The 22,043-nt window shown below is 45.1% G+C and overlaps 1 protein-coding gene across 1 annotated transcript in view; it reads left to right on the plus strand.

The window, feature by feature from the left end:
* Positions 1-15,547, plus strand: part of LOC104168591 (fatty acid desaturase 2-like) — an 18,924-nt gene extending 3,377 nt beyond the window's left edge. Inside the window, 11 exon segments of the mRNA XM_009709221.1 lie at positions 2,758-2,868; positions 4,321-4,518; positions 5,210-5,311; positions 6,237-6,362; positions 8,605-8,665; positions 9,151-9,227; positions 9,421-9,518; positions 11,136-11,232; positions 12,770-12,849; positions 13,854-13,979; positions 15,251-15,547. Coding sequence (XP_009707523.1) covers positions 2,758-2,868; positions 4,321-4,518; positions 5,210-5,311; positions 6,237-6,362; positions 8,605-8,665; positions 9,151-9,227; positions 9,421-9,518; positions 11,136-11,232; positions 12,770-12,849; positions 13,854-13,979; positions 15,251-15,302 — 1,128 coding nt within the window. The 3' untranslated portion in view covers positions 15,303-15,547.
* The last annotated feature ends 6,496 nt before the right edge of the window (positions 15,548-22,043 follow it).

Below are 22,043 nucleotides of genomic sequence, written 5' to 3' on the forward strand. Positions count from 1 at the left end.
CTTCTTCTTCTTTTTTCGCCCCAAATTGCAAAACCTTGCAGCAGGTACAGTCAGCTATTCACTCCCCCACTCATTCTGCTCTTCCCTCCTCTTTCACATCATCTGCAAATCGTACCGGGGAAGGAAACGAGCAACCAGACTTAACGTTTCGGTGACACATTTATGGGTCCAAGAGCTGAAAATGCTACAATAACTGGAGCGCTAATAAAAAGGGCTTAAGGCTGGTCTGCTCCCAGTTGTAACCTTGGGCAAGTCGGTCCTGTAGAGTATCATCCCCTCTGTAGAAGGGAGAGGACTTAACCTCGGGTGGGCTGTGAGGGTAACACCAGAGAGGGTGAAGTATGCATAAATTATGGTAAAGCAAACAAAATTCCTCAAAGCAGAGAAGGAAGCTGATGATCCAGGACAAGTATTTCTTTGCATAGGAACAGCTTTGCTGGTCCTAGAGTTTTCCCTTCCTTTTGGCACCAAGAAAGTAACGGCAGCGGATGACCCACTGCAGTCAAAAAGCACCGGTGGCACTCACGCTGGGCTAAGTTTTGCCAGTGATGCAGTCCTCACGAGTGGACCTGGACAAATTGATCCAAACTTCTCCCTGTGGTAACAGGAATCGCTCTGTCCCCAAAATTGGTTACAAAAGGGGATAGTTTGGGAACAGGCAGAGCTGAGCTGAGAGTAACCGGGAAATTCTGGTGCTTTATGGAAAAAGTGCACCTCCGTTTCAGTTCTGGCGTTCTGGTTTGCTGCCCTCATTGAAATGACTTTTTTGCCCCCCCCCTCCTTACTTCTTCCCCCATAGCCTCTGGCATTTTATGGCTTTTATAATCTTTAAATCATTCCACAGAGTTTTATTTCTCTCCTGCACCTGTGGCTAGCTCTTCTCAGATATCATTTCTTTAACTTCAAGTTAAATGGCTCAGATCAGCTTTCGCTCTCCCTCCTTATATGCCTCCCACAGCAAAACTGCTATGGTCAGCGTATTATTTTGAAGCTGAATCCAAAGTCTTGGAATCCGGTGAAAGTTTCTATTGGTTTAGGTGGGATTTGGGGCCAAGGTTGCTGGCTGGTATTTTTGAACACCAGAGTTAGACTTTTGATGGAGATCAGCTGCCAGAAGGGTCAGATGGACACAGCGAGTGCTTTCCTGTCTGACCTTTCCATTGAGAGCTAGAAGTGAGATTTGAGTTGGTCCCTACAATTATTAGGCAATGGGACAAAGTGGAAAGGCCGGAGCACGGTTATCCTGACTTCTGTTTTTTGGCTATTTTTTTTCTGTACTGGTCTTGGTACTCCACGAAACTACATCTTTATAGCTCTGCTAGGTGAATAGCTAGAGTTCACTCCAGTTCTGCGTAGTAAGAAAAGGGCAAGGACAGAGTAAGAGTTTCTGTCCCTACCACTGTCTTTGGGGATAAAATTGAAGCCATGCCATGTGAAAGGAGGGGTGTGCAAGGTCTCGCTACTAGCAGCAGATGCATCAAATATATGCTCCCATCAGGCCATAGAACATAGGGAGACAAAAACATGTGGCAAGGGGAAGGAGTATGGAAAAAGAAGAGCCAGGCAAACTCATGGATGCCAGGATCAAAAGGACTCTACAAACAAGGCATTGTCCTTCCATATTAGAAGAAGCCTTGAAAATATGTAAGAAAAATACTATTCCAGCTGAGCTTCCTGCTTTTCCAGCCTGAGGAATACATGGGATAGGACTTATTCTGTTGCCAAAACCTAACAAGCTACTTATGTCTATTATCACAGGGAGGAGAGATTTGAGTAAAATGTACCCAATGTTCAAGGCATATACTGAATAGAAAATATAAAAGCAGTCTCACAAAAGATTAATGAGCCTCTTGTAGGGACAAGCAGCCATATGCCACAGCACGGTAGAAATGACAAGAAGTCTTGTCCGATGTATTGATACCTGTATCTCTTCAAGACTGCTAACTTGCTTAGCATATTTCAGAGTAATGAATAAAGTTGCTTTTTGGTGGAGATCCCTTTTTGAATGGGGTCCTAACCACTGCAAAGTTTAGTAGCAAGCACTTTAAAGCAATTGCTTAAAATTGCTGGTATGCAACCGAGTTTTTGGTTTGGTTCCTTTCTAAGACATTCTACTTGGACTTGCATGGAGATAGAATTGCCTATATATCTAGAACATGGTTCTAGAGTAAAGAAGAGTTAAGGTAGCATTCAGTTACTCATCCTACAGAACAAAAAGAGAAAGGCAGTCTCCAAAATGAAGAGTCACCACTTTTTCCTCAGTTGTGTTAGTGCTGAGATCTACAGGTCTGGCCAAAAAACCCAGTACTATTTTTTGTATCTGCAGTCATGTCCAGGTTCAGTCACCACAGTCACCCCCTCTCTTGAATTGCCTCCAGGCAACAGACTTTCAAAGGGTATTTATATCCTAGTGGGGATTTGCACAAATTCCTCTCTGCCTACCTTCTAAGGGAATTAACAGGATTTAGGTACTTAGTTGCTTAGAAAAAATTTCTTGAGGTGCCTTTCACCATATGTCTAGATAGCATCCTGGGTCTCACCATTCGCTTGCTACTAGATAAGCAAATTCATCAGCCCGTAGTAGAAGTCCCGCACTGAACAGCGATCACAGAGGTGGCAGTCAGTCTGGCACCCCTCTTTCACATGGGGGGTGACTGCAGAGAAGGACAGTGCTGGAGATGGACGGGAATGACACAATGAGTAAGAAGCAACAGGTTACTCCTGAATCTCACACAGTTACTTGTATTTCCACTCCAGGATGCGTTCCGGGCCTTCCATATCAATCCCACCTTGGTGCAAAAGTTTCTCAAGCCGTTACTTATTGGAGAGCTTGCTCCAGGGGAACCTAGCCAGGACCGAGGTAAAAACGTGAGTATTTGTTTCTGAGCTGGGCTTTATGATGGGTATGTTCCATCGTTTTTTATCTCTTGGGATGTCCTCCAGGTCAGAGGCAAGCAGAGTATAAAGGTCTCTTCCCTACAGGCAGCTCCAGAGAGGGAGAAAAGTGCTCAGCGACTGAATATCTCCCTGTAGCAATGTGCGCATCCCTGTATAGATTAAAATGTGTGTGGGAGGGAGGTGACACGTTCAGACTGGCTGTACAAGCCTTTCCTTTCCCATGGAGCAACCAACAGCTGCTTTCTAGCAGCCCATTCCAGGTACCTGGGCTGGACTGATCCCATACTGAAGGGAAATGGGAACTGAGACATGTGGACTGGGAAATGTGCACCAGCTCTCGTGACTGGTGTCCCTTCTGCGATTCCTTCTCTGGTGACCCAGCTCTAAAACACATGTCACCGCTTGCCTGTTACGGGGGAAGGAGAGGGATGGGCAAAGAAGTCTGAAAAGACTTCCAGACAAGTTGCTCACCACGTCAACAAGACCTGAATCTCTTTCGCTGTTTGCTGTGCAGCTCCCTTTGACAGATTAAATCCCAGGGAAATACCTCTGTGAGACTCAAACTGGTGTATTCTGCTGAGCCCAGTTCCAGCAAAGCTCTGGAGAGCAGCTACGTTTGTGCCATGCATGGTACGAGCAGTGGGCACCTATGGGTGAGGTGAACCAGATGTCTCATTTTGGTGGCTGTGCTTGAGTAGGAACCCAGCAAGTGCCTTTTCCATCCACTCCGCATCCTCGGGGCAGCTCTGTATCCCTCCCAGACAGCCCGTTCATTCATTATTCAGGCACAGGGCATGGCATGACTGGCTTTTGCCACGAAACTCAATCCTGTCCTGTTGTTTCTGACTGGCCATGATTATGATATATCTGTATCACTCACAATAGAAGAGACGATGCTAACCCGCATTAACCCGGGAATGCTCTTCATGAATGATCGCACGGTAGCTGACCCACATATTAAATAGATGACGGGTGCTCTGATATTGGGTGCTCTGATATTGGGTGCTCATCGTCAGAGCTCTGGAATTACGCATAAGTGATAGGACAGAATTCTCGCTTTCTCCAGCTGTCTCTTTAGTACTTGTAAAGCTCATTCAGATGAAAGTCACCAGCTGATGTCACTCTCAACAGAGCCAGGTAGTGCTGCTCATTCACAGCAGCAGGCTTGAATTACTCTCCTCGCTCAAGGTGCAAAAGGTCAGGATGTGGGCTCAGACCAGCCAGGCTGTTTATTCATTGGCAAGTGCTAGGAAAAGCTAGAATACAGGGTAAATATGGAGGCAGGTCCTTCCTTACTTCTGGAGTAGCCAACAATTGCAAGAAACAGCCAGGGGCGTTAGTTTGGAACTTAGCCTGCCTTCCTTAGACCCATTCAGACTCACTTACAAGCTGCATACTGTGCCTTGCCTGTCTGTTTTGCAGTCCCAGTTGGTGGAGGATTTCCGGACCCTGAGGAAGACAGCAGAGGACATGAACTTGTTCAGAGCAAATCCTTTGTTCTTCTCTCTTTACTTGGGCCATATTATCGCAATGGAAGTTTTGGCTTGGTTAATGGTTTCATACTTCGGTACTGGCTGGATCACAACTCTCATCCTCGCCTGCATCCTTACAACTTCCCAGGTGAGAAGTAGTAGGCACAGAGCATACTGGCTATGCAAATCACTCAGGAGAAGGCCAGTGTGCGCTGAACTTTTCATATTAGATGAATTACTAATGCAGAACATTCACACCAGTGAAAAATATTCTCAACATACCTGCCACCGTGGTGCCTTCTGGCCACCCCTACCCACTGCTGATTGTGGCTCAGACACTTTTGTCACCTCTTTGGCCTTTCCTTCCACATGTTGGTGGACTTGGTAATGTTAGGTTTATGGCTGGACTCGATGATCTTAACGGTCTTTTCCAACCTGAATGATGCTATGATTCTGTGTTCCCTTCCAGAATGAAAACAAAGATCTCCACCTTCTCACTTCAGTTAATTCCCTCTCTTCCTCACACTCACAACTTGCCTTCTATCTCCATTTCATAGAATCAAAGAATGGTTTGGGATGGATGGGACCTTAAAGACCACCTTGTTCCAAACAGCTTCTCTGGGCAACCTGTGCCGGTGCCTCACCACCCTCACCGGGAAGAATTTCTTCCCAATATCTAATCTAAATCTTCCCTCTTTCAGTTTAAAGCCACTGCCCCTTATCCTATCACTACATGCCCTTGTAAAAGTCCCTCCGCAGCTTTCTTGTAGAAAATTTCATTTTGTGCTTAACTCTGATTTCAAACAGCTTCCTAACGACTTGATTTCCCTTCATCCCAGGCCCAGGCAGGGTGGCTGCAGCATGATTTCGGACATCTCTCTGTGTTTAAGAAGTCTTCCTGGAACCACGTGGTCCACAAGTTTGTCATCGGGCACCTGAAGGTAAAGGACATTATGGACCCAGGGCACTGTGGAAACAACTGCTGTCACTTTGACTATGTTAATGTAGGGAACTGCAGCTCTAAGCCTTTCCACAGTGAGGAGATGCACAGAGGAGAAGTTAGTGACCCTTGCACGTGGAACTGTTGTGCAAAAGAGAGGAGAGACCATAATCATAGCTGTAACAGAACACGGTAGTTCTGCAAGCTTCGGTGGAACCGCACCAATTTACAGCAGAGGACAAAGCTTATTAAATTGCAAAAACCCTATTTTAACATCCTCTCATGTGCACTCCACTAAGGTATAATATTTTTCAAATGTCCCATCCTGCTACATCCCATCCATTCAAGATGTCTTCAGAACTTCTGTCCTGGGCAAGGACCAGTGCAGTCCAGGCATTTCAGCATCCACTCGCAGCAGGAGCTTGCAGAGGGTGGAACATAGCTTTGCCCATTCTCCCGAACCCACTTCGTCTTGCCTGGTTCCTCACAGGCACAGGCGGTAGAGGGAAACCAGTGTAATAATCAGTGAGGCAGCAAGTGGGTTTAGTGGTAGACTTGGTAGTGTTACATTAATGGTTGGATTCAATGATCTTAAAGGTCTTTTCCAACCTAAATGATTCTATGATTCCGTGATTCAGCTACTAATAACAACTTCCTATGTGGGAAGACTCACTCAGAGTATATTTATTCCCTGTTCTTTCAATACGGATGATCCTTAACAAGGGCAAACCAGCCCTCTGAAACCAGCAGTCTCATAGCAACTAACAGTTCAGCCAGTTACTGCTTGTTGCTCTTTCAGAAGCAATCAACAGTTTGGCCACAATCTGAGTTGCACTGTTTCAGTTTATATAAATGAATGGGTAATCCTACCATTAGAGGAACTGTAGTTTCCTACGGATGAACTCCTTGTTCTTCTATCTGCCCAGGGTGCCTCTGCAAACTGGTGGAACCATCGTCACTTCCAACACCACGCCAAGCCCAACATATTCCAGAAGGACCCAGATGTGAACATGTTGCATATTTTTGTCCTCGGAGATACACAACCTGTTGAGGTAAGGCAAAGTGGGTAAAACATGGAAAACCGTTGTCCTAAAGGGCTTCAGAGAACGCTTGTGCAAAACCAGGAGTTGGCTAGTATTGGTAGACATGACTTACACAGTCAAGATTTCCAGGAATGCTAAAAAAGGAAATGCTTTGTCCAGGGATTTCATCTGTCTATGTTGTCTGACAGGAGTTTGGCCATCACGCCCTCCCAAAACCTGGGGCTGAAGAGCAAGGGCGACTATATAATTCCCTATCCATTTCCTATACTGACCACAGGAGAAAGTGTTTTGGGGTAGCTTGGGAAGAGCAGTGAAGATGGGATTGGAAAGACAGTAGGAAGCAATTAAAGACAACTTCATCCTGCTGGCTTGCAATATCAACATGAGGGGAAAATACGGTGTTTCTCAGTACTTCATCAAGAACGTTTCAAAACCAATCTTTCATTTCCACAGAAAATATCTTCCAATATTAGTCAGTCCAGCTGTGCCCCAGACAATCTGTACGAAGTCCTCTCCACTGAAGCCTTTGCTATGCAGTTGAGGGGATATTGCTTGCATAAGAAATACTTTCTTACATTATGTGCTGATGTGCTGCACATGAAATAACAGGCCATGTTAAGGGATTTGAATTCAATTTGTCCTTCTAGAGCCAAAATATTTACTGTCTACTCTATAAAAACCTACACAAAGGACTTAAACCATGTACCATCCTTGGTCTTTTTTACAATGGCACAAAGATTTCTAGTTTTAAAAACAAAACGTAAACCAAAGAAAACCAACAAAGAAACATCTGCAGCAAATACAATACAGGGGAATAGAGCATTAAAAAGTTAATGGTTTCTCAGCCTGCGTTTATACTATTGAGCAAGTAACTCCAGACACACATAGGGGACGGACGTACTGGTATGTGGACATGCATAGAGAATGTCTTGCACACACAGAATTTTCAAGAGGCAGAAAGGCTCTTATGTATGACTAAAATGAAAGCTTTCTCCTGTGGTATAAAAAGGCCATTATCTAGAAGATGTTAATCAGTATCACGCTTTTAACAACCCACTGGAAAATCTTGTGCCTGATAACTGGGTTTAAAAGCAGACTCTGGTTCTACCATTTAAAGGAAAAACTAGGGATGTAACCATTTATGACAACAAGGAAAACTGGATCTCCCTCCTGCAAAATATCTGAAATACTAGGCCAGCATCATTCTATCCCAATACTCTTTCATACTTGTATATAATCCTTTTCCAGCTGATGCTAAGCACGCAGCCTCCCAGAGCTCAGACCAGAGTGAATGATGTGCCTGATTTATTGGTGCTACAAGACTTACCTTCATTGGGAAGTTGCTATGCTGGAACCAAAAATGCAAGTTCACAGCAACCTAGGTTCTCCATGCATTAGCTCCTTGTGTGAACGCTTCTGGAGCTCAATAAGACACTTCTTTATAGCTCTAGATATTTCAGTACGGAGATGAGGTTAGGAGGCCAGCTCCCTCTTTTCACTGAACAGAAACAGGCACCTGCAAAATCAGCAACCCAAGGTCTGAACCTGTGTTTGGAGAAACTTCTCTGCCTCTGCTCTCTGTAGGTGGACCATAGTAACTCAGGAATCAGTGCAGTATAGCTCTCAATGACGGCACTCTACTTCCTATCACTTCCATGTCAAACCAGTGACACGACATTAGAGATTTAAGCACGTCTGTGTGACTTGCCGTAGTAATAGCCGAGGACCATGCTAGTTTTCCCACTGTTGGTAAAGTAAGCTTTTACAAGGCCTGGCTAATGGCAGGAGTTCATGAGGGCTGATGGCTGCAGAAGTCAAAAAGGATCAATGGTTGGGACATTTTTCATGGAAGGCTACCCAAGGTTCATTGTCTTGCACTGGCATCCCATGTAGTGACTTAACAAGGGTCAGACTTTATGCCCATCACTTTTGTATTGGTAATGACGGAGATGATAGCAGCTCTTATCACAGCCACAGGCATGGCAGAAGGTGGAGAAATGCATTAATATGCCATCAGACTCTCAAGTAAATAGAAATTATCTGAGTATCAAGCCAAAAGACCTTAAAAAGGCATTTACACCTAGCACAATTACAAAGTCAAGATACCAAACCATACCAAAACACTTTTTCCCTGGTGGTGGGGATTTAGTCAAAACTCTCCAGTCAATAAATAAAGAAGTATTGCAGAGAATCTCCTCTTACATGTGAGTGTCATAATCCAAGCCTGAGCTTTCTCCTCTGTGTCCTGCAGTATGGCAAGAAGAAGCTGAAGTACCTGCCTTACAACCACCAGCACGAGTACTTCTTCCTCAGTGAGTATCTGCCCTGCACTCCTTTTTCCCCAAATGCCAGTTAACCTTTCCAGCCCCTCTTGTGTTAGCAGAGCAACTCCTTAAGTCTCAACTCAGCCTACCCTTCCTCAGGACCACCATCCCCTGTGCAGGTCCCCAAATCAGTTCAGTATATCCTTCAGTGATATCCAAGCATCTTGAACATTGCCAGGATGGCCACGTAAAGGAAGGCAAACAACTGAGACTGGGAAATAAGCTCTGTGTGAGAGGCTCCGTGGAAAAAATGCATGTTGCCGGTCGATGCTCTTTGATAAGTCAAGATGAACGGGTGTGCAGCAGAGCCTCCTTTCTTCACAGAAAGGCAACCACCCCCCAGCACCAGCACCTCACCTCTCTCACCAGTGCTAGGCAGACTTTCCCTAGAACCAGTCCTAAATCCCTGACTCACTCACGTCACACGCCTTTCCACCCCTCTGATGGCCAAAACATTTTCCTTTGCTTTGCAGTCTTTCCGCCTCTGCTCATCCCTGTGTATTTCCAAATCCAAATCATCTCGACCATGATCAGGCGCAGGTTCTGGGCGGTGAGTGAAACGTTCCCTCGATCTTTATGGGATCCAACTGGCTCATAAGAAATCACACTTGAGTAGGGAGGGAGGCCAGTGGGCAGGGCTCGCGCTTTGCTGTAATAATTACCCAGCGTCCCTAACATCACCACCAAGGACACGTTATATGAGATAGGCAAAGCGATGCCTAATGTCTTCTCTCTTCCCCTAGGACCTAGCCTGGGCCATCAGCTACTACATGCGCTACTTCATCACATACATCCCATTCTATGGTGTTCTGGGATCCCTGTCTCTCCTCACTTTTGTCAGGTAGGAGATAAAGGGCATCCCCGCTGCTCTCCCCTCCCTCCAGTGCCAGACGATCCAAGTCTCAGCTCTGCTGTGCCCCACAGGCCTTCCCTGTTTAAGTTCTCTGCAGTCATCGACCTCAGTGTGTGTTATCTTGGCTATTCCCACTGCTTCACTTTCCTCTTCTCATCTCCCAATTCTGCCTCCCCGCAGCAGAGCTGGTTCTGGTGCTCAGCATCTTCCCCCGCCTGCATCTTCCCCCGCCCTTGTGATGGTCCAGCCAGGATTTTTCTTTCTTTCCTCATTCCCTATTCTCAGACGCTGCCCGGTGCCAACACATTTACACATTTTTTTTTCACTTTGGTCAAGGCTGGACCCTTCCAGAGTGCCTCAGGCCACCCTCTTCCCAGCTTACTGGGAAGGTAATTCATGAGCCCTCCTGAGCACTCTACATGCTTCCCCTGTAAGTGAGATGCTCACCAGTTCTCCCAGTGCAGAAGACTGCATGGCCTGTACGCTGGCTAGTACCAAAGGACGGCATTTAGTCCCACAGTCGGCATTAGTTTTAGGAAAACATTTCGTCACGGTGAAAAACATTTTCTAAAAAAAAAAAAATTATTATTTTTTTTTAGTAAAAAGAAATGGCAACAGATGTACAAAAACTTTCACAATATTAGAACTTTTGCCTCCACAAAATTTAATGTCACTGTTCATGACTTCAGTTTTCATAGTTTCAAAACATTTTGGAACTATGAAAAGAGGAGATTCAAAAGGCAGACATTTGTATAAGTGCCTAGGCAACCTTTTCAGTCTGAAATCAAGCTGAAAAACTTACAACTGACCCATTATTTCCAAAACATCTGGATTTTGATTAATCTAAGAGTGCGAGAAGAAAGGCAAAATTGCAAATTCAGATCATCTGCTCTTTCAGAAAACAAGCCTAAAGACTAGAACAGGGATGCTTCTGGACAACAACCGTGTCAGCACACGTCTAAGTCTCAGCATAGAGAAACTACTTTGGGTAAAGGGAAGAAAGTGCATTTCTGTAGATGTCTGTACAGGTGCTAAAAACGCAGTTATAGACCGTAAGCAATAAACAAGCCGCTCTAAAGCGCTACCCAGCCCAGGACAAAGTTGAGACTTGTGGCAAAGGTACCGAGAGAGCAAAGGGAAGCTGGGAGCTCCGGTGTGCTGAGCTTGACACCCAGAAAGCTAACACCAGTGGGCAGGTGGAGTTTGAAATTCATGTGTATCCATTGAGCAACGGGAAAGATGAAACCAGTTCTGAGAATTTCTAAATTGGGGCTTGTTTTTTTTCCAAGGAGTTGGATCATCTTTATTTACCAAAAGGCATAAGTAGCATGAGAGATCAATCCGCTTCCGAGGAAGAGGGAGAGGGATAGCCCAGCAGGATGTCCTGCGGGTATTTAATCATACCTGCGTTAGTCCCAGAGGTATAAAGAGGGAAAAGGAAATTCATTACAGAAGTGATTCTCTCGGGTTTCTATAGAAAGAGCGGTATTCACTTCAATACCTCAGAGAAGCACTTTCCTGACAGGTTGCACCTCCCACTCTGTTTACCTCATATCCCGATCTGCAATATAAATTGTCGTGCTTTTTGCCTGTTTGTTTTTGAAGGTTTCTGGAGAGTCACTGGTTTGTGTGGGTCACCCAGATGAATCACATTCCAATGGAAATAGATTGTGAGAAGCACAGAGACTGGCTTAGCTCGCAGGTAACTGGGAGGGGAAAGAATACCCCTGATTCACCCCAAAACGGATTAGAAATGTACTCAAAGAGCAGATGGGTTACCACTGTCCCCAGGTACTAGTGTATGGTCTCTGGCCATGACCCCTCCTGTAAAGATGTTCTCCCCAGAGCCAGCAATGCTGAGTCAAGAGATGGAAGTCCAAACTTCTGTAATTAATCTGACAATCAAAAGATTACTTCGGATTTGAGGCAGTATCAGGTTCAAGAAGCACGATTTGGCCTTCCTGTGTTGTGTGTTTTAGCATACACATATGAGCAAATAGAAGAGCCCCAACAATAATTAAAGCTGAAGAGAGAGCTCAATGTATTTCTAAAGTTTACATTTCAGCAATAAGGACTGAAATGAAAACCAGATGCTTTCTACAGCTTTTTAATGCTTGGTCAGACAAATCCACCCTGCTGAAAGGATAGCTCTTCTTTACAGTGGTCCAAGTCCTTGTCAGACCCAGAGGTTAATGAGAGCAACTTTGACATTGGCCATATGAATTTGGTAGAACTGAGCTGAGAGAAGAAATCATCTCATGTCTTAATTAGTATAATAAGTATTTGTGGTTGTTAGTGGGGCCTTGAAGGTGAGCTTTCAAAGTCTACCAGTCAGTGTCTCTCCCTTGTGCTAAAAACACTTAAAGCACTAAAAAAAAAAGTGCTAAAAGCACTGTTCAGGAAGGCACCTAAGCGTTTGTTTCAAATTAAGCATGTGAAGAGATTCACTGAAGTCATGGGAGTATTCAGATGTTCACCTTAAGTGTTTGCTTAAGCACTTTAAGAGGTTGTGGAAGTGAGAGATTTGAGGAGGGGGATTATAAGAGAGAGAAGGATGTGGGGGAGAGAGAGAAAATGTGTATGCGATACAGGGAGATAAGCCTCTTTGACACTGATGTGCTCTTACGATGCATCTTGGGAGGGTGAATTGAGTATAGATCTCCTATGGTTACCACGTAGAAATCACAGCTTAGCCAGTTCAGAATGTAAGAGGATTTTAAGAAAGACTACCTAATTTTACAATCATTAATAGTAAGAGCAGCTGAGAAATATTTACGGAATATTCAGGCCTTGCACTTAAGGCAAACTGGGCAATAACTGGATGGGATGGGAAAAGCAGGCTTTCTGTGCCCATGCAGTTTTCCTCCTCCGTTTTCCTCTTTGGTGCTGTTGTTAACCATCTGATCTTCAACGGGAGAGGCTGAGATTTAGGAGTCTGTAGATGGACTGCTATGTGACTCATCACCAAATGCCCACAAACTGCCTCCTTATGTTGTCCCCTTATACCACCGGTCAAACCCGTGGAGACACGGCTGGCACAACAGTTGACCGTAAGCCCTGAAGGAGAATTAAAGCTCCCCTTGCTGCAACCAGGTCTCTCAGCTCAGCAGTCTGCTGCGCTCTGACCGCTCGACGGTGCAAGGAGACACGTATCAACCCCTGCCACAAGGCAAGGGGAGCTTCGTCCTGGTTTTAGGGTGAGACTTCCAATCTTCACAGCTGCTTTCTTGCCTTCACAGGTGGCAGCCACCTGCAATATCGAGCAGTCCTTTTTCAATGACTGGTTCACCGGGCACCTGAATTTTCAAATTGAACACCAGTGAGTATGGACCCAGAATCCTTTGGCCATTACCAGGTTGTCACAACAGTGCACTTGAGCGGAGGGAAAGTCGGCGAAAGGCACATGTGTGGGATGGGTCAGGATCTTTGGAGCACTACCATATGCCAAGGAGAGTCCCAAACTACTTGGGGTCCTAGTGGGCTTCTACTGCAGGCATGACGTCTTTCTCTCTTGCCACCAAATACTTCAGCTTTCACTCTCACAATTTTAATTTGGGGTTTAATTAGGAGTCAGCGGTACGTATCTACCAGTTACAATGGCTATGAACTCAAATCCTAAGCTAACTGCTTGACCTTGAGTATCCATTTCAGAAATTTCCTGTCCCCTAAAGCACTTCAGTGTTTTATAGCATGTGACAGCTGTGTGGGACTGTGTGCACTGCTGGGTACCAGATTGCAGGAAAGATAGTAAAACCAGGGCCATACGGACAGTCTATTGCCAGTGACAACACAAAATGTGAAAGAGATGGGCTTTAGGGTAAAACTGACTGGTTTGGAAGTCAGCTTAGGAAATCTCCATTGAATAGCACAGGGCAAGGTGATCCCAAATTCTTCTTTACCTGCTTTGCTGTTCCATGAGCTTCCGGAGGTGGGAAAGAGGGTCACTGGGAAATCGATTTGGCAAGAAGCAATTCGTATTGCCCAAAGGAAACAGGCTGTTTCCTCACTTCTGCTTCCCTTGCATTGCACTTGTAGTGTCCTCTCTTGCATGAACTGACTTTCATTGTCTTTCTTGAGCACAGCTTTGTTTTGAGGCATGGCAGAGTGGCAGGAGAATCAATGCATTCAGTTTTCACAAGCCTCCTTGAAACTGAGGACTGGAAGGCATGGATATCCCTCTGTGCCTCTCTTTCTTTTGTCCGCTTGTACAGCTTGAAGAGAAGGCAGTAATAATTAGCCCCTATGAGGAGGCAGAGAGATGCTCATCCCTTGGGGTTAGTCTCTTGAGTTTTCTCAGGTTTGTTTTCTCTTTCTCTATTCAAGCCTGTTTCCAACAATGCCACGGCACAATTTCTGGAAGGTGAAACCTTTGGTGAAGTCATTATGTGCCAAGTATGGAGTCCAATATGAAGAGAAGCCTCTTGGAAAAGCATTCGTAGACATCATTGGGTAAGGTCCTTCTAGCATCATCTGCAGCTTGCCGTTCATTGTTACATGAACATCCTACATTTTCTAGTACCGAGAATTCAGGACAGTATAGACCCTTCAGAAATGCCACGTCGATATGTTGTAATCTGGTGTCTTTAGGTAAATAATCTTCATATCGCAGTCCAAGGAACACCTGCAGCAATGCTGACCCACAGCAGAAATGACACAGCTCCACTGACTTAGTGGACTAACGCTGGGTGACAACAGATGGGAACCTACTTCACTACATCATGGGGGGGAGAAACAACTGTCCCCCAGCGCAGCCTCTGCAACCAGAGCACTGCTATCAAAGTACCAAATACTTTTTGGATGGGTCCTAACCTGAGCCAATAGGGACCTTTTTTGTAATACCCTTTTTAAATGCTATTCTGACAGCTGGTGATTCTTGCTTTTGGGAGCAGGCAGCAAATCTTCAGACTGCAAAGTGAGATGAATCAAAGGGGAATGAGTCAGGTTACAGCCCATGCTCTTTCCCATTTGAGCCCTGCCAGCAGCAAGGGCTATTCCCTACAGGCATAGTTGAAGACGGCTCTAATAGTCCTTGTCAGGCAGGCTCTGCGTTAATGTTTCTGTCTCAGTTACTCCAAAGGGGAATAATTCATGATGGGGAACATGAGAAAGTGTTCTGCAGTCTGAGGATCTCCGCTGACAAACCATTCTAAGCAAACACAAATTAAAGCAGATTGGCCCCAACATGCAGAAGAGCTGAAAACTGGTTCAAAACCTCCTTTGGTCCTCTCACCCAGGTAGCACAGGAAAATGCATGCAACGCTGAGCCCCAGCGGGGTGATGCCCACCGGATAGTGCCCATGTCCCTACAAAAGTTCTCAGAAACCATCTCAGGAATTACTTGCCCTCCTGATAGAAGCATTTTGTCAGAGGACTTTTGGACCCAAATCAGCTCATATCTGTCACATAATATTTGCGGAGATGATGCAGATGGTAAATTCTGCGTGAGAATTCCCAGGGGGAAGCGCGGAAATGCCTTCGGAAATGCAATGTGGTGAGCCCAGGCAATTCTGCTCTGCCAGAGGGACTACAAATAACCCAGTGGGCATCAGGTGAAGTTCTTGCTCACTTATCTCCTCTTGCTATGTCTGCTGTACTGGGGAAACCTATTCGGTGTCCTAAGGATTCACATGCAAATTCAGTGACAGGCTTCTTTGTAGGAAAAAAATGACGGAGGCAAGATTCACATGCCAAACAAGCTTCTCTTCATTTTCTTTCCACAGATCCCTAAAGAAATCTGGAGATTTGTGGCTGGATGCTTACCTCCATAAGTGAACATGAATCTTAATGGGGAGTTGTGAGTGACCGGGAGGGATGGGGGGGTGCGTGGGGGGGAAATCACACACGTGTCTCTTACTCTCAGATTTCAGTCTATATCTACATGCACAGTTGGAGGGGACTTTCCTGTCTTGTCAACTGCTACTGGTATGAGCTCAGGCAACCTGTTTAATCCAGATTTAAAATGTGCTTCAGAGGGTGAAAAGCGATGCCAGTATTGCACAATCAGAAGGTTGGGAGAGGATGGAGAGGAGGAGTGTTTAAAAACGGGCATTAATATCTGACCTTGACCTTCTCTTCACAAGATTCGTTCTAATTCTGCCTAAACCACACAAGCCCCTGATTCACAGACACATAAGAGTTGCTAGGATTCAATGAGTATTTGCAATCCAAGGACACCCCAGACAGCTTACGCCTCTTTCCCATGGTTGTGGAAAAGAGGAGCTCAGCACAGAGTTTCATTTTGCTGTCAAGGAAAAAATAATGAGGTCCATGATCACCGTGGCAACAAGAGGCTCAGGTGGGCTGCGATGCCCGTCAGCCCTGCCTATAGGAATCGCATCCCACGGGGACCGACAGCGTGATGTGGCTCTCGGCCCTGCCCAGAGCCCGGCTGGCTTGGGCTCCCTCCTTCCTCTCCCTCCTTTTTTTAATCATAGCATCACTCTAGTAAAAGCTGCGATACCGACCCCCTGCACAACTAACATCTAACCACCTCTCCGCAGGGTTAATGTTGCTGTATTTTTTATCACCAGCCCCTATTTCCAGGGGTCCGTGGAAGATCTTAGGGCTTAGATAGCAAAATGTCTCCTTTAGGAGAGGATCTGTTTTCTTTTTAATGAGCAACAGGTCTGGCATAGCATTATGGTTGTCAGGAAATTACACAAAAGACCAAAGTAAGTCACATCAGCAAAACTTACTAATTGCTCGTGAGCGCTCCAGCGTACCCACAAATGGTCTTTTCACCAGCGCAGTCAGGCAGTGTGCTGCCGAAACGCGCGGTTCTGCCCTTCTGCACATGCCTGGCAGGAGCCAAGCCTGTTCCTGCTCGTCAGAGGCCAGGAGCAATGGCACTCTTTACCCTTCTCTTGGGAACAATCAGTGAAGAAAATGAGTTTTCCCTGCAAAAGGAGGAGCTGCCCAACCATTCGACCTGGCCCCTCCCCGGCTCTTCGGGGAGGCAGCTGAAAACAGAATTGACCAGGCTGTGCTGGTGATACGAAACCTTCTGGAGAACTCCCTCAGAAGTTGTCTAAAACTCTATTTTTCTGCCCAACACCTAATTACCAAATTCCATTAATGGCTTATCAGGAGATATGATTGAACAGCTTCCAGGTGCTTCTCTAACAGGCAACCTGATCCCAAATAAATCAAGGGCTTTAGATTCGCTTGTAATGCAAACAGAAGAGACCTACCCTTTAGTTTATGGTAAAAGGTTTCGAAAGCAGGCTGCAGTTCCAGCAGCTGTCTCGTTGCTCACTCAAAACACACGATAGGGGTACTCTAGTTATTAGGCAATGACTTTGCACGCCTCATTACTTTGCTCAGCCCTGAAACTGGATCTTCTCTATCAAATCCTTGAATGCTAACAGAGTCTTACAAAATCAGAAAGGTGCTTCATGAACACAGACAACTCCGGGACTGTGGCCAGCCATTTCAAAAAATAAATGTATTGCCCCCCCCTGCCCTCTTTGGAGAATAAGATGAGATTATATCTTTGCTTACAGATGGGAACTTCGTAGGCAGGACTGCAACTTAAGCTAGCTACTAATACTTAAGGTTTGTAAAGGGCTTATTCCGGTGTTCTTGCCCACCCCTAAGCTGGCAATACCTGAATATCACTAGGAATGGTTAGGATGAAAAGCTACTGTCTCTGGGGTGTCTGAAACTCAAAGAGACTTTGAGCAAATTGTATCGTTTATTTCAAATAGCATAAACAATAACATCCTTCTGGGTGCTGTCATTTCCCAGACGGGTAGTAATGAGCTAGCCTAGGATTGCGGCTAACATTGTTAAGATTGCCTTAATATGTGCATCTCTTTCTGACTCCTTGAATGTATCTCACTGTCTCTGCTCCAGCAAGGATGACCACAAGCACACAGTAGCATCAGCAGTGCAATCTTTTAAATATTCAGCTTATTTTTCTGACAGTTCATATTTTTTTCACCCCTCCATTTCTTATTTCCAGAGCAAATATTTTCTCAATACAGATGCCTTTTCCTTCTTAGCGCTGTCCCCTCCTCTCTCTTACCTTTCTTCTTGGGAAACTGTTTGCCTTTTAACACCTAGAGAAACAGCAGAAAACTGGTAGCTCAGCCTAGGTAAATAGTCCTGCATTAGCAGCTTGGCTTTCCTGCTTGCCACTGACCAGTCTACTGGAAGGACTGTTTTTCTGCTAAAAACCTAAAGTACTGCCGACACGAACAGCCTGGCCTGACAGGAGACAGCAGCTGCTACTGATGATGGCTCAAAGAACTTGAAGCGTTCAAGGAGAGCAACCATGCTACAACAATCTGCAGAAGGAAAGACGAGCTCTTAGGCAAATGGGCAATTTTTTTTTTCCCAAGACCTTAGCAGAAGATATCAAAGGCAAGAAAGGGGGGACAGGAGAGGTCTTGGTATTAACTCCTCCCCAGCTACTTGCTTCTTTCAGGCTCTCGAAAAAAATCCCTTTTCATGAGAATTGTTCAGTTGCTCAAATCCAGAAATAAAAACTGTGCAATGTTTTAGACAGAACTGATTTCCAAGTGTCATGCATTGTCCTTGCTATTGCAAGAGAAAAAGGTCTGTTGTGCAAAGAACAGGTCACCAGCCCTTTGAAACTAGTTGTGTATTTTTCTTATTCATTGAACTTAACCTGTGCAAAAACTTTTTCTGGTGAAAAATGTAAGATGCTGGTTACTTTTTCAGGCAAGGCCTCTTTGGGTCATATAGTTTCTACCCCTCTCTCCAAAAAATCCCAGCCCTCTATTTGGAATTCAAGCTGTTTCGTACGTGCCTTGATGTGTAAGTTCCCCAGCCTTTAACTGGAGCAGGTCAAACAGACCCCTGACAAAGAGCCCTGGAAGCCTGGAGCAATCTGCTTTGTTATAATTTTAAGTAGCACCAAAGTGAAATTAGGTTTACAGGAGATGTTCCAGAAGTTTCAGTAAAACTGCAAACTCTGGTGGATGTAAAGTTCCCATGACCTTGCTTGGCTTTGTCTCCAGCTGGGGCAAAATGCAGCCATCAATCACACGTGAGCATCCCTTGCAGGTTACAGTTAGCCATCAAAACGGTTCCAACACAGAAATTTAAGTACAGTTTTGCCCCGCTTTCTGAGAAGCGTAACTAACTAGTTTCTCTGAAAATAATGAGCTGAAATCTTGTATACTTTCTGTCTTGGTAAAGGTCATTCATTTGCACTGTAATGAGACACAAACACCACCACCACCACCCCCCAAAAAAAAAAAAATCTGTAAAACATGCTGGGAGCCTGCCAGGGTTTATTTAACCCAGCTAAATCACATCATTGGCTACACGAGCGCTTGGCATCGGCAAGAGGCCACGAGTTGGGAACAGAGTTTGTTTCAGGGCAGATCATGAAACAATAGGCAGGGAAGGACTGGCTTTGCTTCTCTTCAGCCACTTGCTAGCGGGGACTGGAGTAGAAGCTGGAGGACCAGGACGGTCAAAGACAGTTGGCAGAGAAAGGCGCTAACCGAAGCAAGTGCAGCAAAGGCAGGAGAAGCCTCTGGGCAGGAGAGAGATGGGCATGTGTTTCGGGAGAAGTACAGAGATGGGAGAAATGTGGGGAAGGATCAAGTTGGGGATCGATGCATGACAGAGTAGGAGAAAAAAATAACCAAGGGGGTGGAGAGAGAAGAAAAAACAACTTGAAATCCAGTGTCGCATATTCTCCCGTTCATCACTAGTATCTGCCTGGACAACAGCTTATGCTAGAGACACGAGGCAAGAAAGGGCAGAGCAGAGGCTCCAAGGAGATGGCAGAGCCTGGCAACATCACTAGACACCTCGTAGTGAGCTGGATCTTGTGTCGAGCTCGCCCTCCTGCAGCTCTGAGAGCCGGGACAGCACAGGGCTAACACACACGGTGCCCTTCGGTAGCGCGTTTCAGTCCTCCGCAAAGCACGTGCTTCTCCTGCCGGCTGGCTAAGGTAGGGTAAAGCTGTATCTTAGACCTGCAGCAACAAAAATTAACTCCGCTGAAGGCCATGGGTCTGTGTCAGCTTTGTGAACTAACTAGAAATCTAGCCCCATGTTTCCAGGCGGAGGCACAATGGGAATTGGAGGACTTGCACTGAGATTTTTCCTTTAAGCATGGATTTGAGGAGTCTGAGGTCCCAACTGCTTACTGAAATAGGGCTTGGGAGGCCCAGAGCACCAGGAGAGCCTCATCGGGACATATCTCCAGGCACCATCACTCCTTGCTACAGGGGCTGATCACACCGGCTGGATTTTACGTCTTCGTTAGGGCAAAGACGTCCTTTTCTTTCTGTAACAAGCTGCCATGTCCTAGCCGTGGCCTCTTCTAGTAGGTGCTTTCCTAAGAAAACCTTCCTAACAAAGCCCTAACATTTCAAATGTTTTCTAGGAGTTGTTAAAGCATCAACCCACATTCCTTATAAGATAGCTCCTGATTATTTAATTCTTAAAGTAAAAAATATTTCAGTAACTCAAAAAGAACAATTTTTTTCTTGTGTATTCTACCACTCAATAAAATCATAACTATTTGTTGACCATAAAAATGCTTTATGTGTTTTTTCCAGTCACATCCAGAGTCCCTGCAGTGCTCAAAGAATCTGTTTGCTCTCAGAGCACCTTCTGCAATACAAACCCACCAGCAGGTAGCATGGAGAAGCCAACTAAGCTAGCTGGGACATTTCCAGGGCGTGAACGTCTCCGTCCAGGTCTGGCTCTGAGACCAAGAACATATGTTCAACTTCATAAGTCTTAAAAGGGTCAGGAGAGGATTTAGCATAAAGGGTGATTCAAGTCTGAATTTCAGCTTTTCTTGTAATTGCTGTTCTTATCGGTTCAAAATCAGATCCCAGAGCAAGAACTATAAAGACACTGTGGAAGCAAACTCTAGGAAAGGATTTGGGATCAGACTTGCTGGTTATGGCTTCCCTTGTTTTTCCTAAGTAAGTTTTTTTATAGAGGAACTGCCAGCTAGCGATTGTGGAAGGTCCTTTTTCCACTTCACAGAGCAAAATTAGTGAAATTACTTTTATAGCCTTGACTTTTATAGCATAGATAGATTATCAGCCTTCACACAGCCCAGGAACAGTGGCGCTGCTTATCCTCACCTTGGGAACAAGCACCAAAGAAAAGGAGATCTTCCTGGAAAAAAATTTGCCTGGATGTTCAAACTTAGTCTCCAGGCCATTCGGGGAGGCAGCTGAGAACAAAACTGATGTGAAAACTTCTGTAGAAGCTTCTTATAATTTGTCTAAAATTAAATTTCCTGCCCATTCATGGCTCATCCAGAGGTATGGCGAGCAGCTTGCAGCAGCTTTTCTAACCGACAACTTGATCCAATGCTTCAGTAGGCTTTAGGTCAAGACCATGGGTGGGCTTTAGGTCAGCCCGCAGGCTTTAACAGAACTGGGGCACACTTAGCTCTTGCAAATAAACCCATTTGAACCGTAGCACCAGACAGAGGAGCACACCGCAACGGACCGAGGCTGCGAGTAGGAAGCGCATAGGCTGTCCTAGGTCAGGAGACAAAACGATGGCTGGGGAAGGCCAATCTATGGTGATGTGTTACCTTAGATCAACATTACAGTTTTCCAGAGTACACATTGCTTCATAGGTAAACTCATTCTGCACAGAAACCACTCTATGAGAAGTCATAGAACTCAAAAGGGAAAATGACCCTACCTTGCCCCGTTATTAGGACTTTTATTTGCTCCTAGAATAAACACATACCCCTAATACAAACACAGGGAGCTCTTACACAAAAATAAACTGTTACAAATTGATCTATCACCTGGCTTTCTTCCCTGGGAGTACAACCTCTTCCCAGAACCTCGGCGCATCCCAACACGACGTAGCTTGAACCTCTGAGCGTCCCAAGGCAACGTGGCTTCAAGGGACCAAGGACCTAATAGTTCTGAGTTCACATACCAGATTAAGATGCCTACACCCCAGCCAGGTCTTACAGCCATGCTAAAACCCTCTCTGCTTTTACGTAGAGCTTGTACCTCTGCTGGGAATCCATGATTAGTTATCCATGCCTTATAATAATATTATTATTATTAATCCATGCATTATTTTTATTTATTATTAACAATTATATTATTAATTAATACTATGTTATAGTATGTGTGTGATATAATTCATAGTTATAATATTAATAATATTGTATATAATATAGTTGTTATTAATTATGTATTATATACAGTTTTATCTCCCACAAGCTTAGGCTCTGCTTATCCAAAGTTCAGCTTGTCTGTCCCGCAGCTGGGAACCTGGGAAACATACTGCGCTGTGAACCCAGGAGTACAAGTGGCTGGGTTGTCTGGGTTTTTTTTATTTTTAATTTACCTGACTTGAAGTGTCAGTAGGTTGTGACTGACTGAACTTTCCATGGGGTGGCTGAAATTAAGCCTGCATTTCAATTCCATCCCTCCCTTGAAATTAGCACATGGATGGTAAGGAATTTAAGGCATTAAATCAACATAAAATGCGCCTAATATTCTTACCGTAAGCACTCATAGGCCAGGCATTGAGACC

This window comes from Cariama cristata, unplaced genomic scaffold (genome assembly GCF_000690535.1).
Source record: "Cariama cristata isolate BGI_N322 unplaced genomic scaffold, ASM69053v1 scaffold17780, whole genome shotgun sequence".
Classification (NCBI taxonomy): domain Eukaryota; kingdom Metazoa; phylum Chordata; class Aves; order Cariamiformes; family Cariamidae; genus Cariama; species Cariama cristata.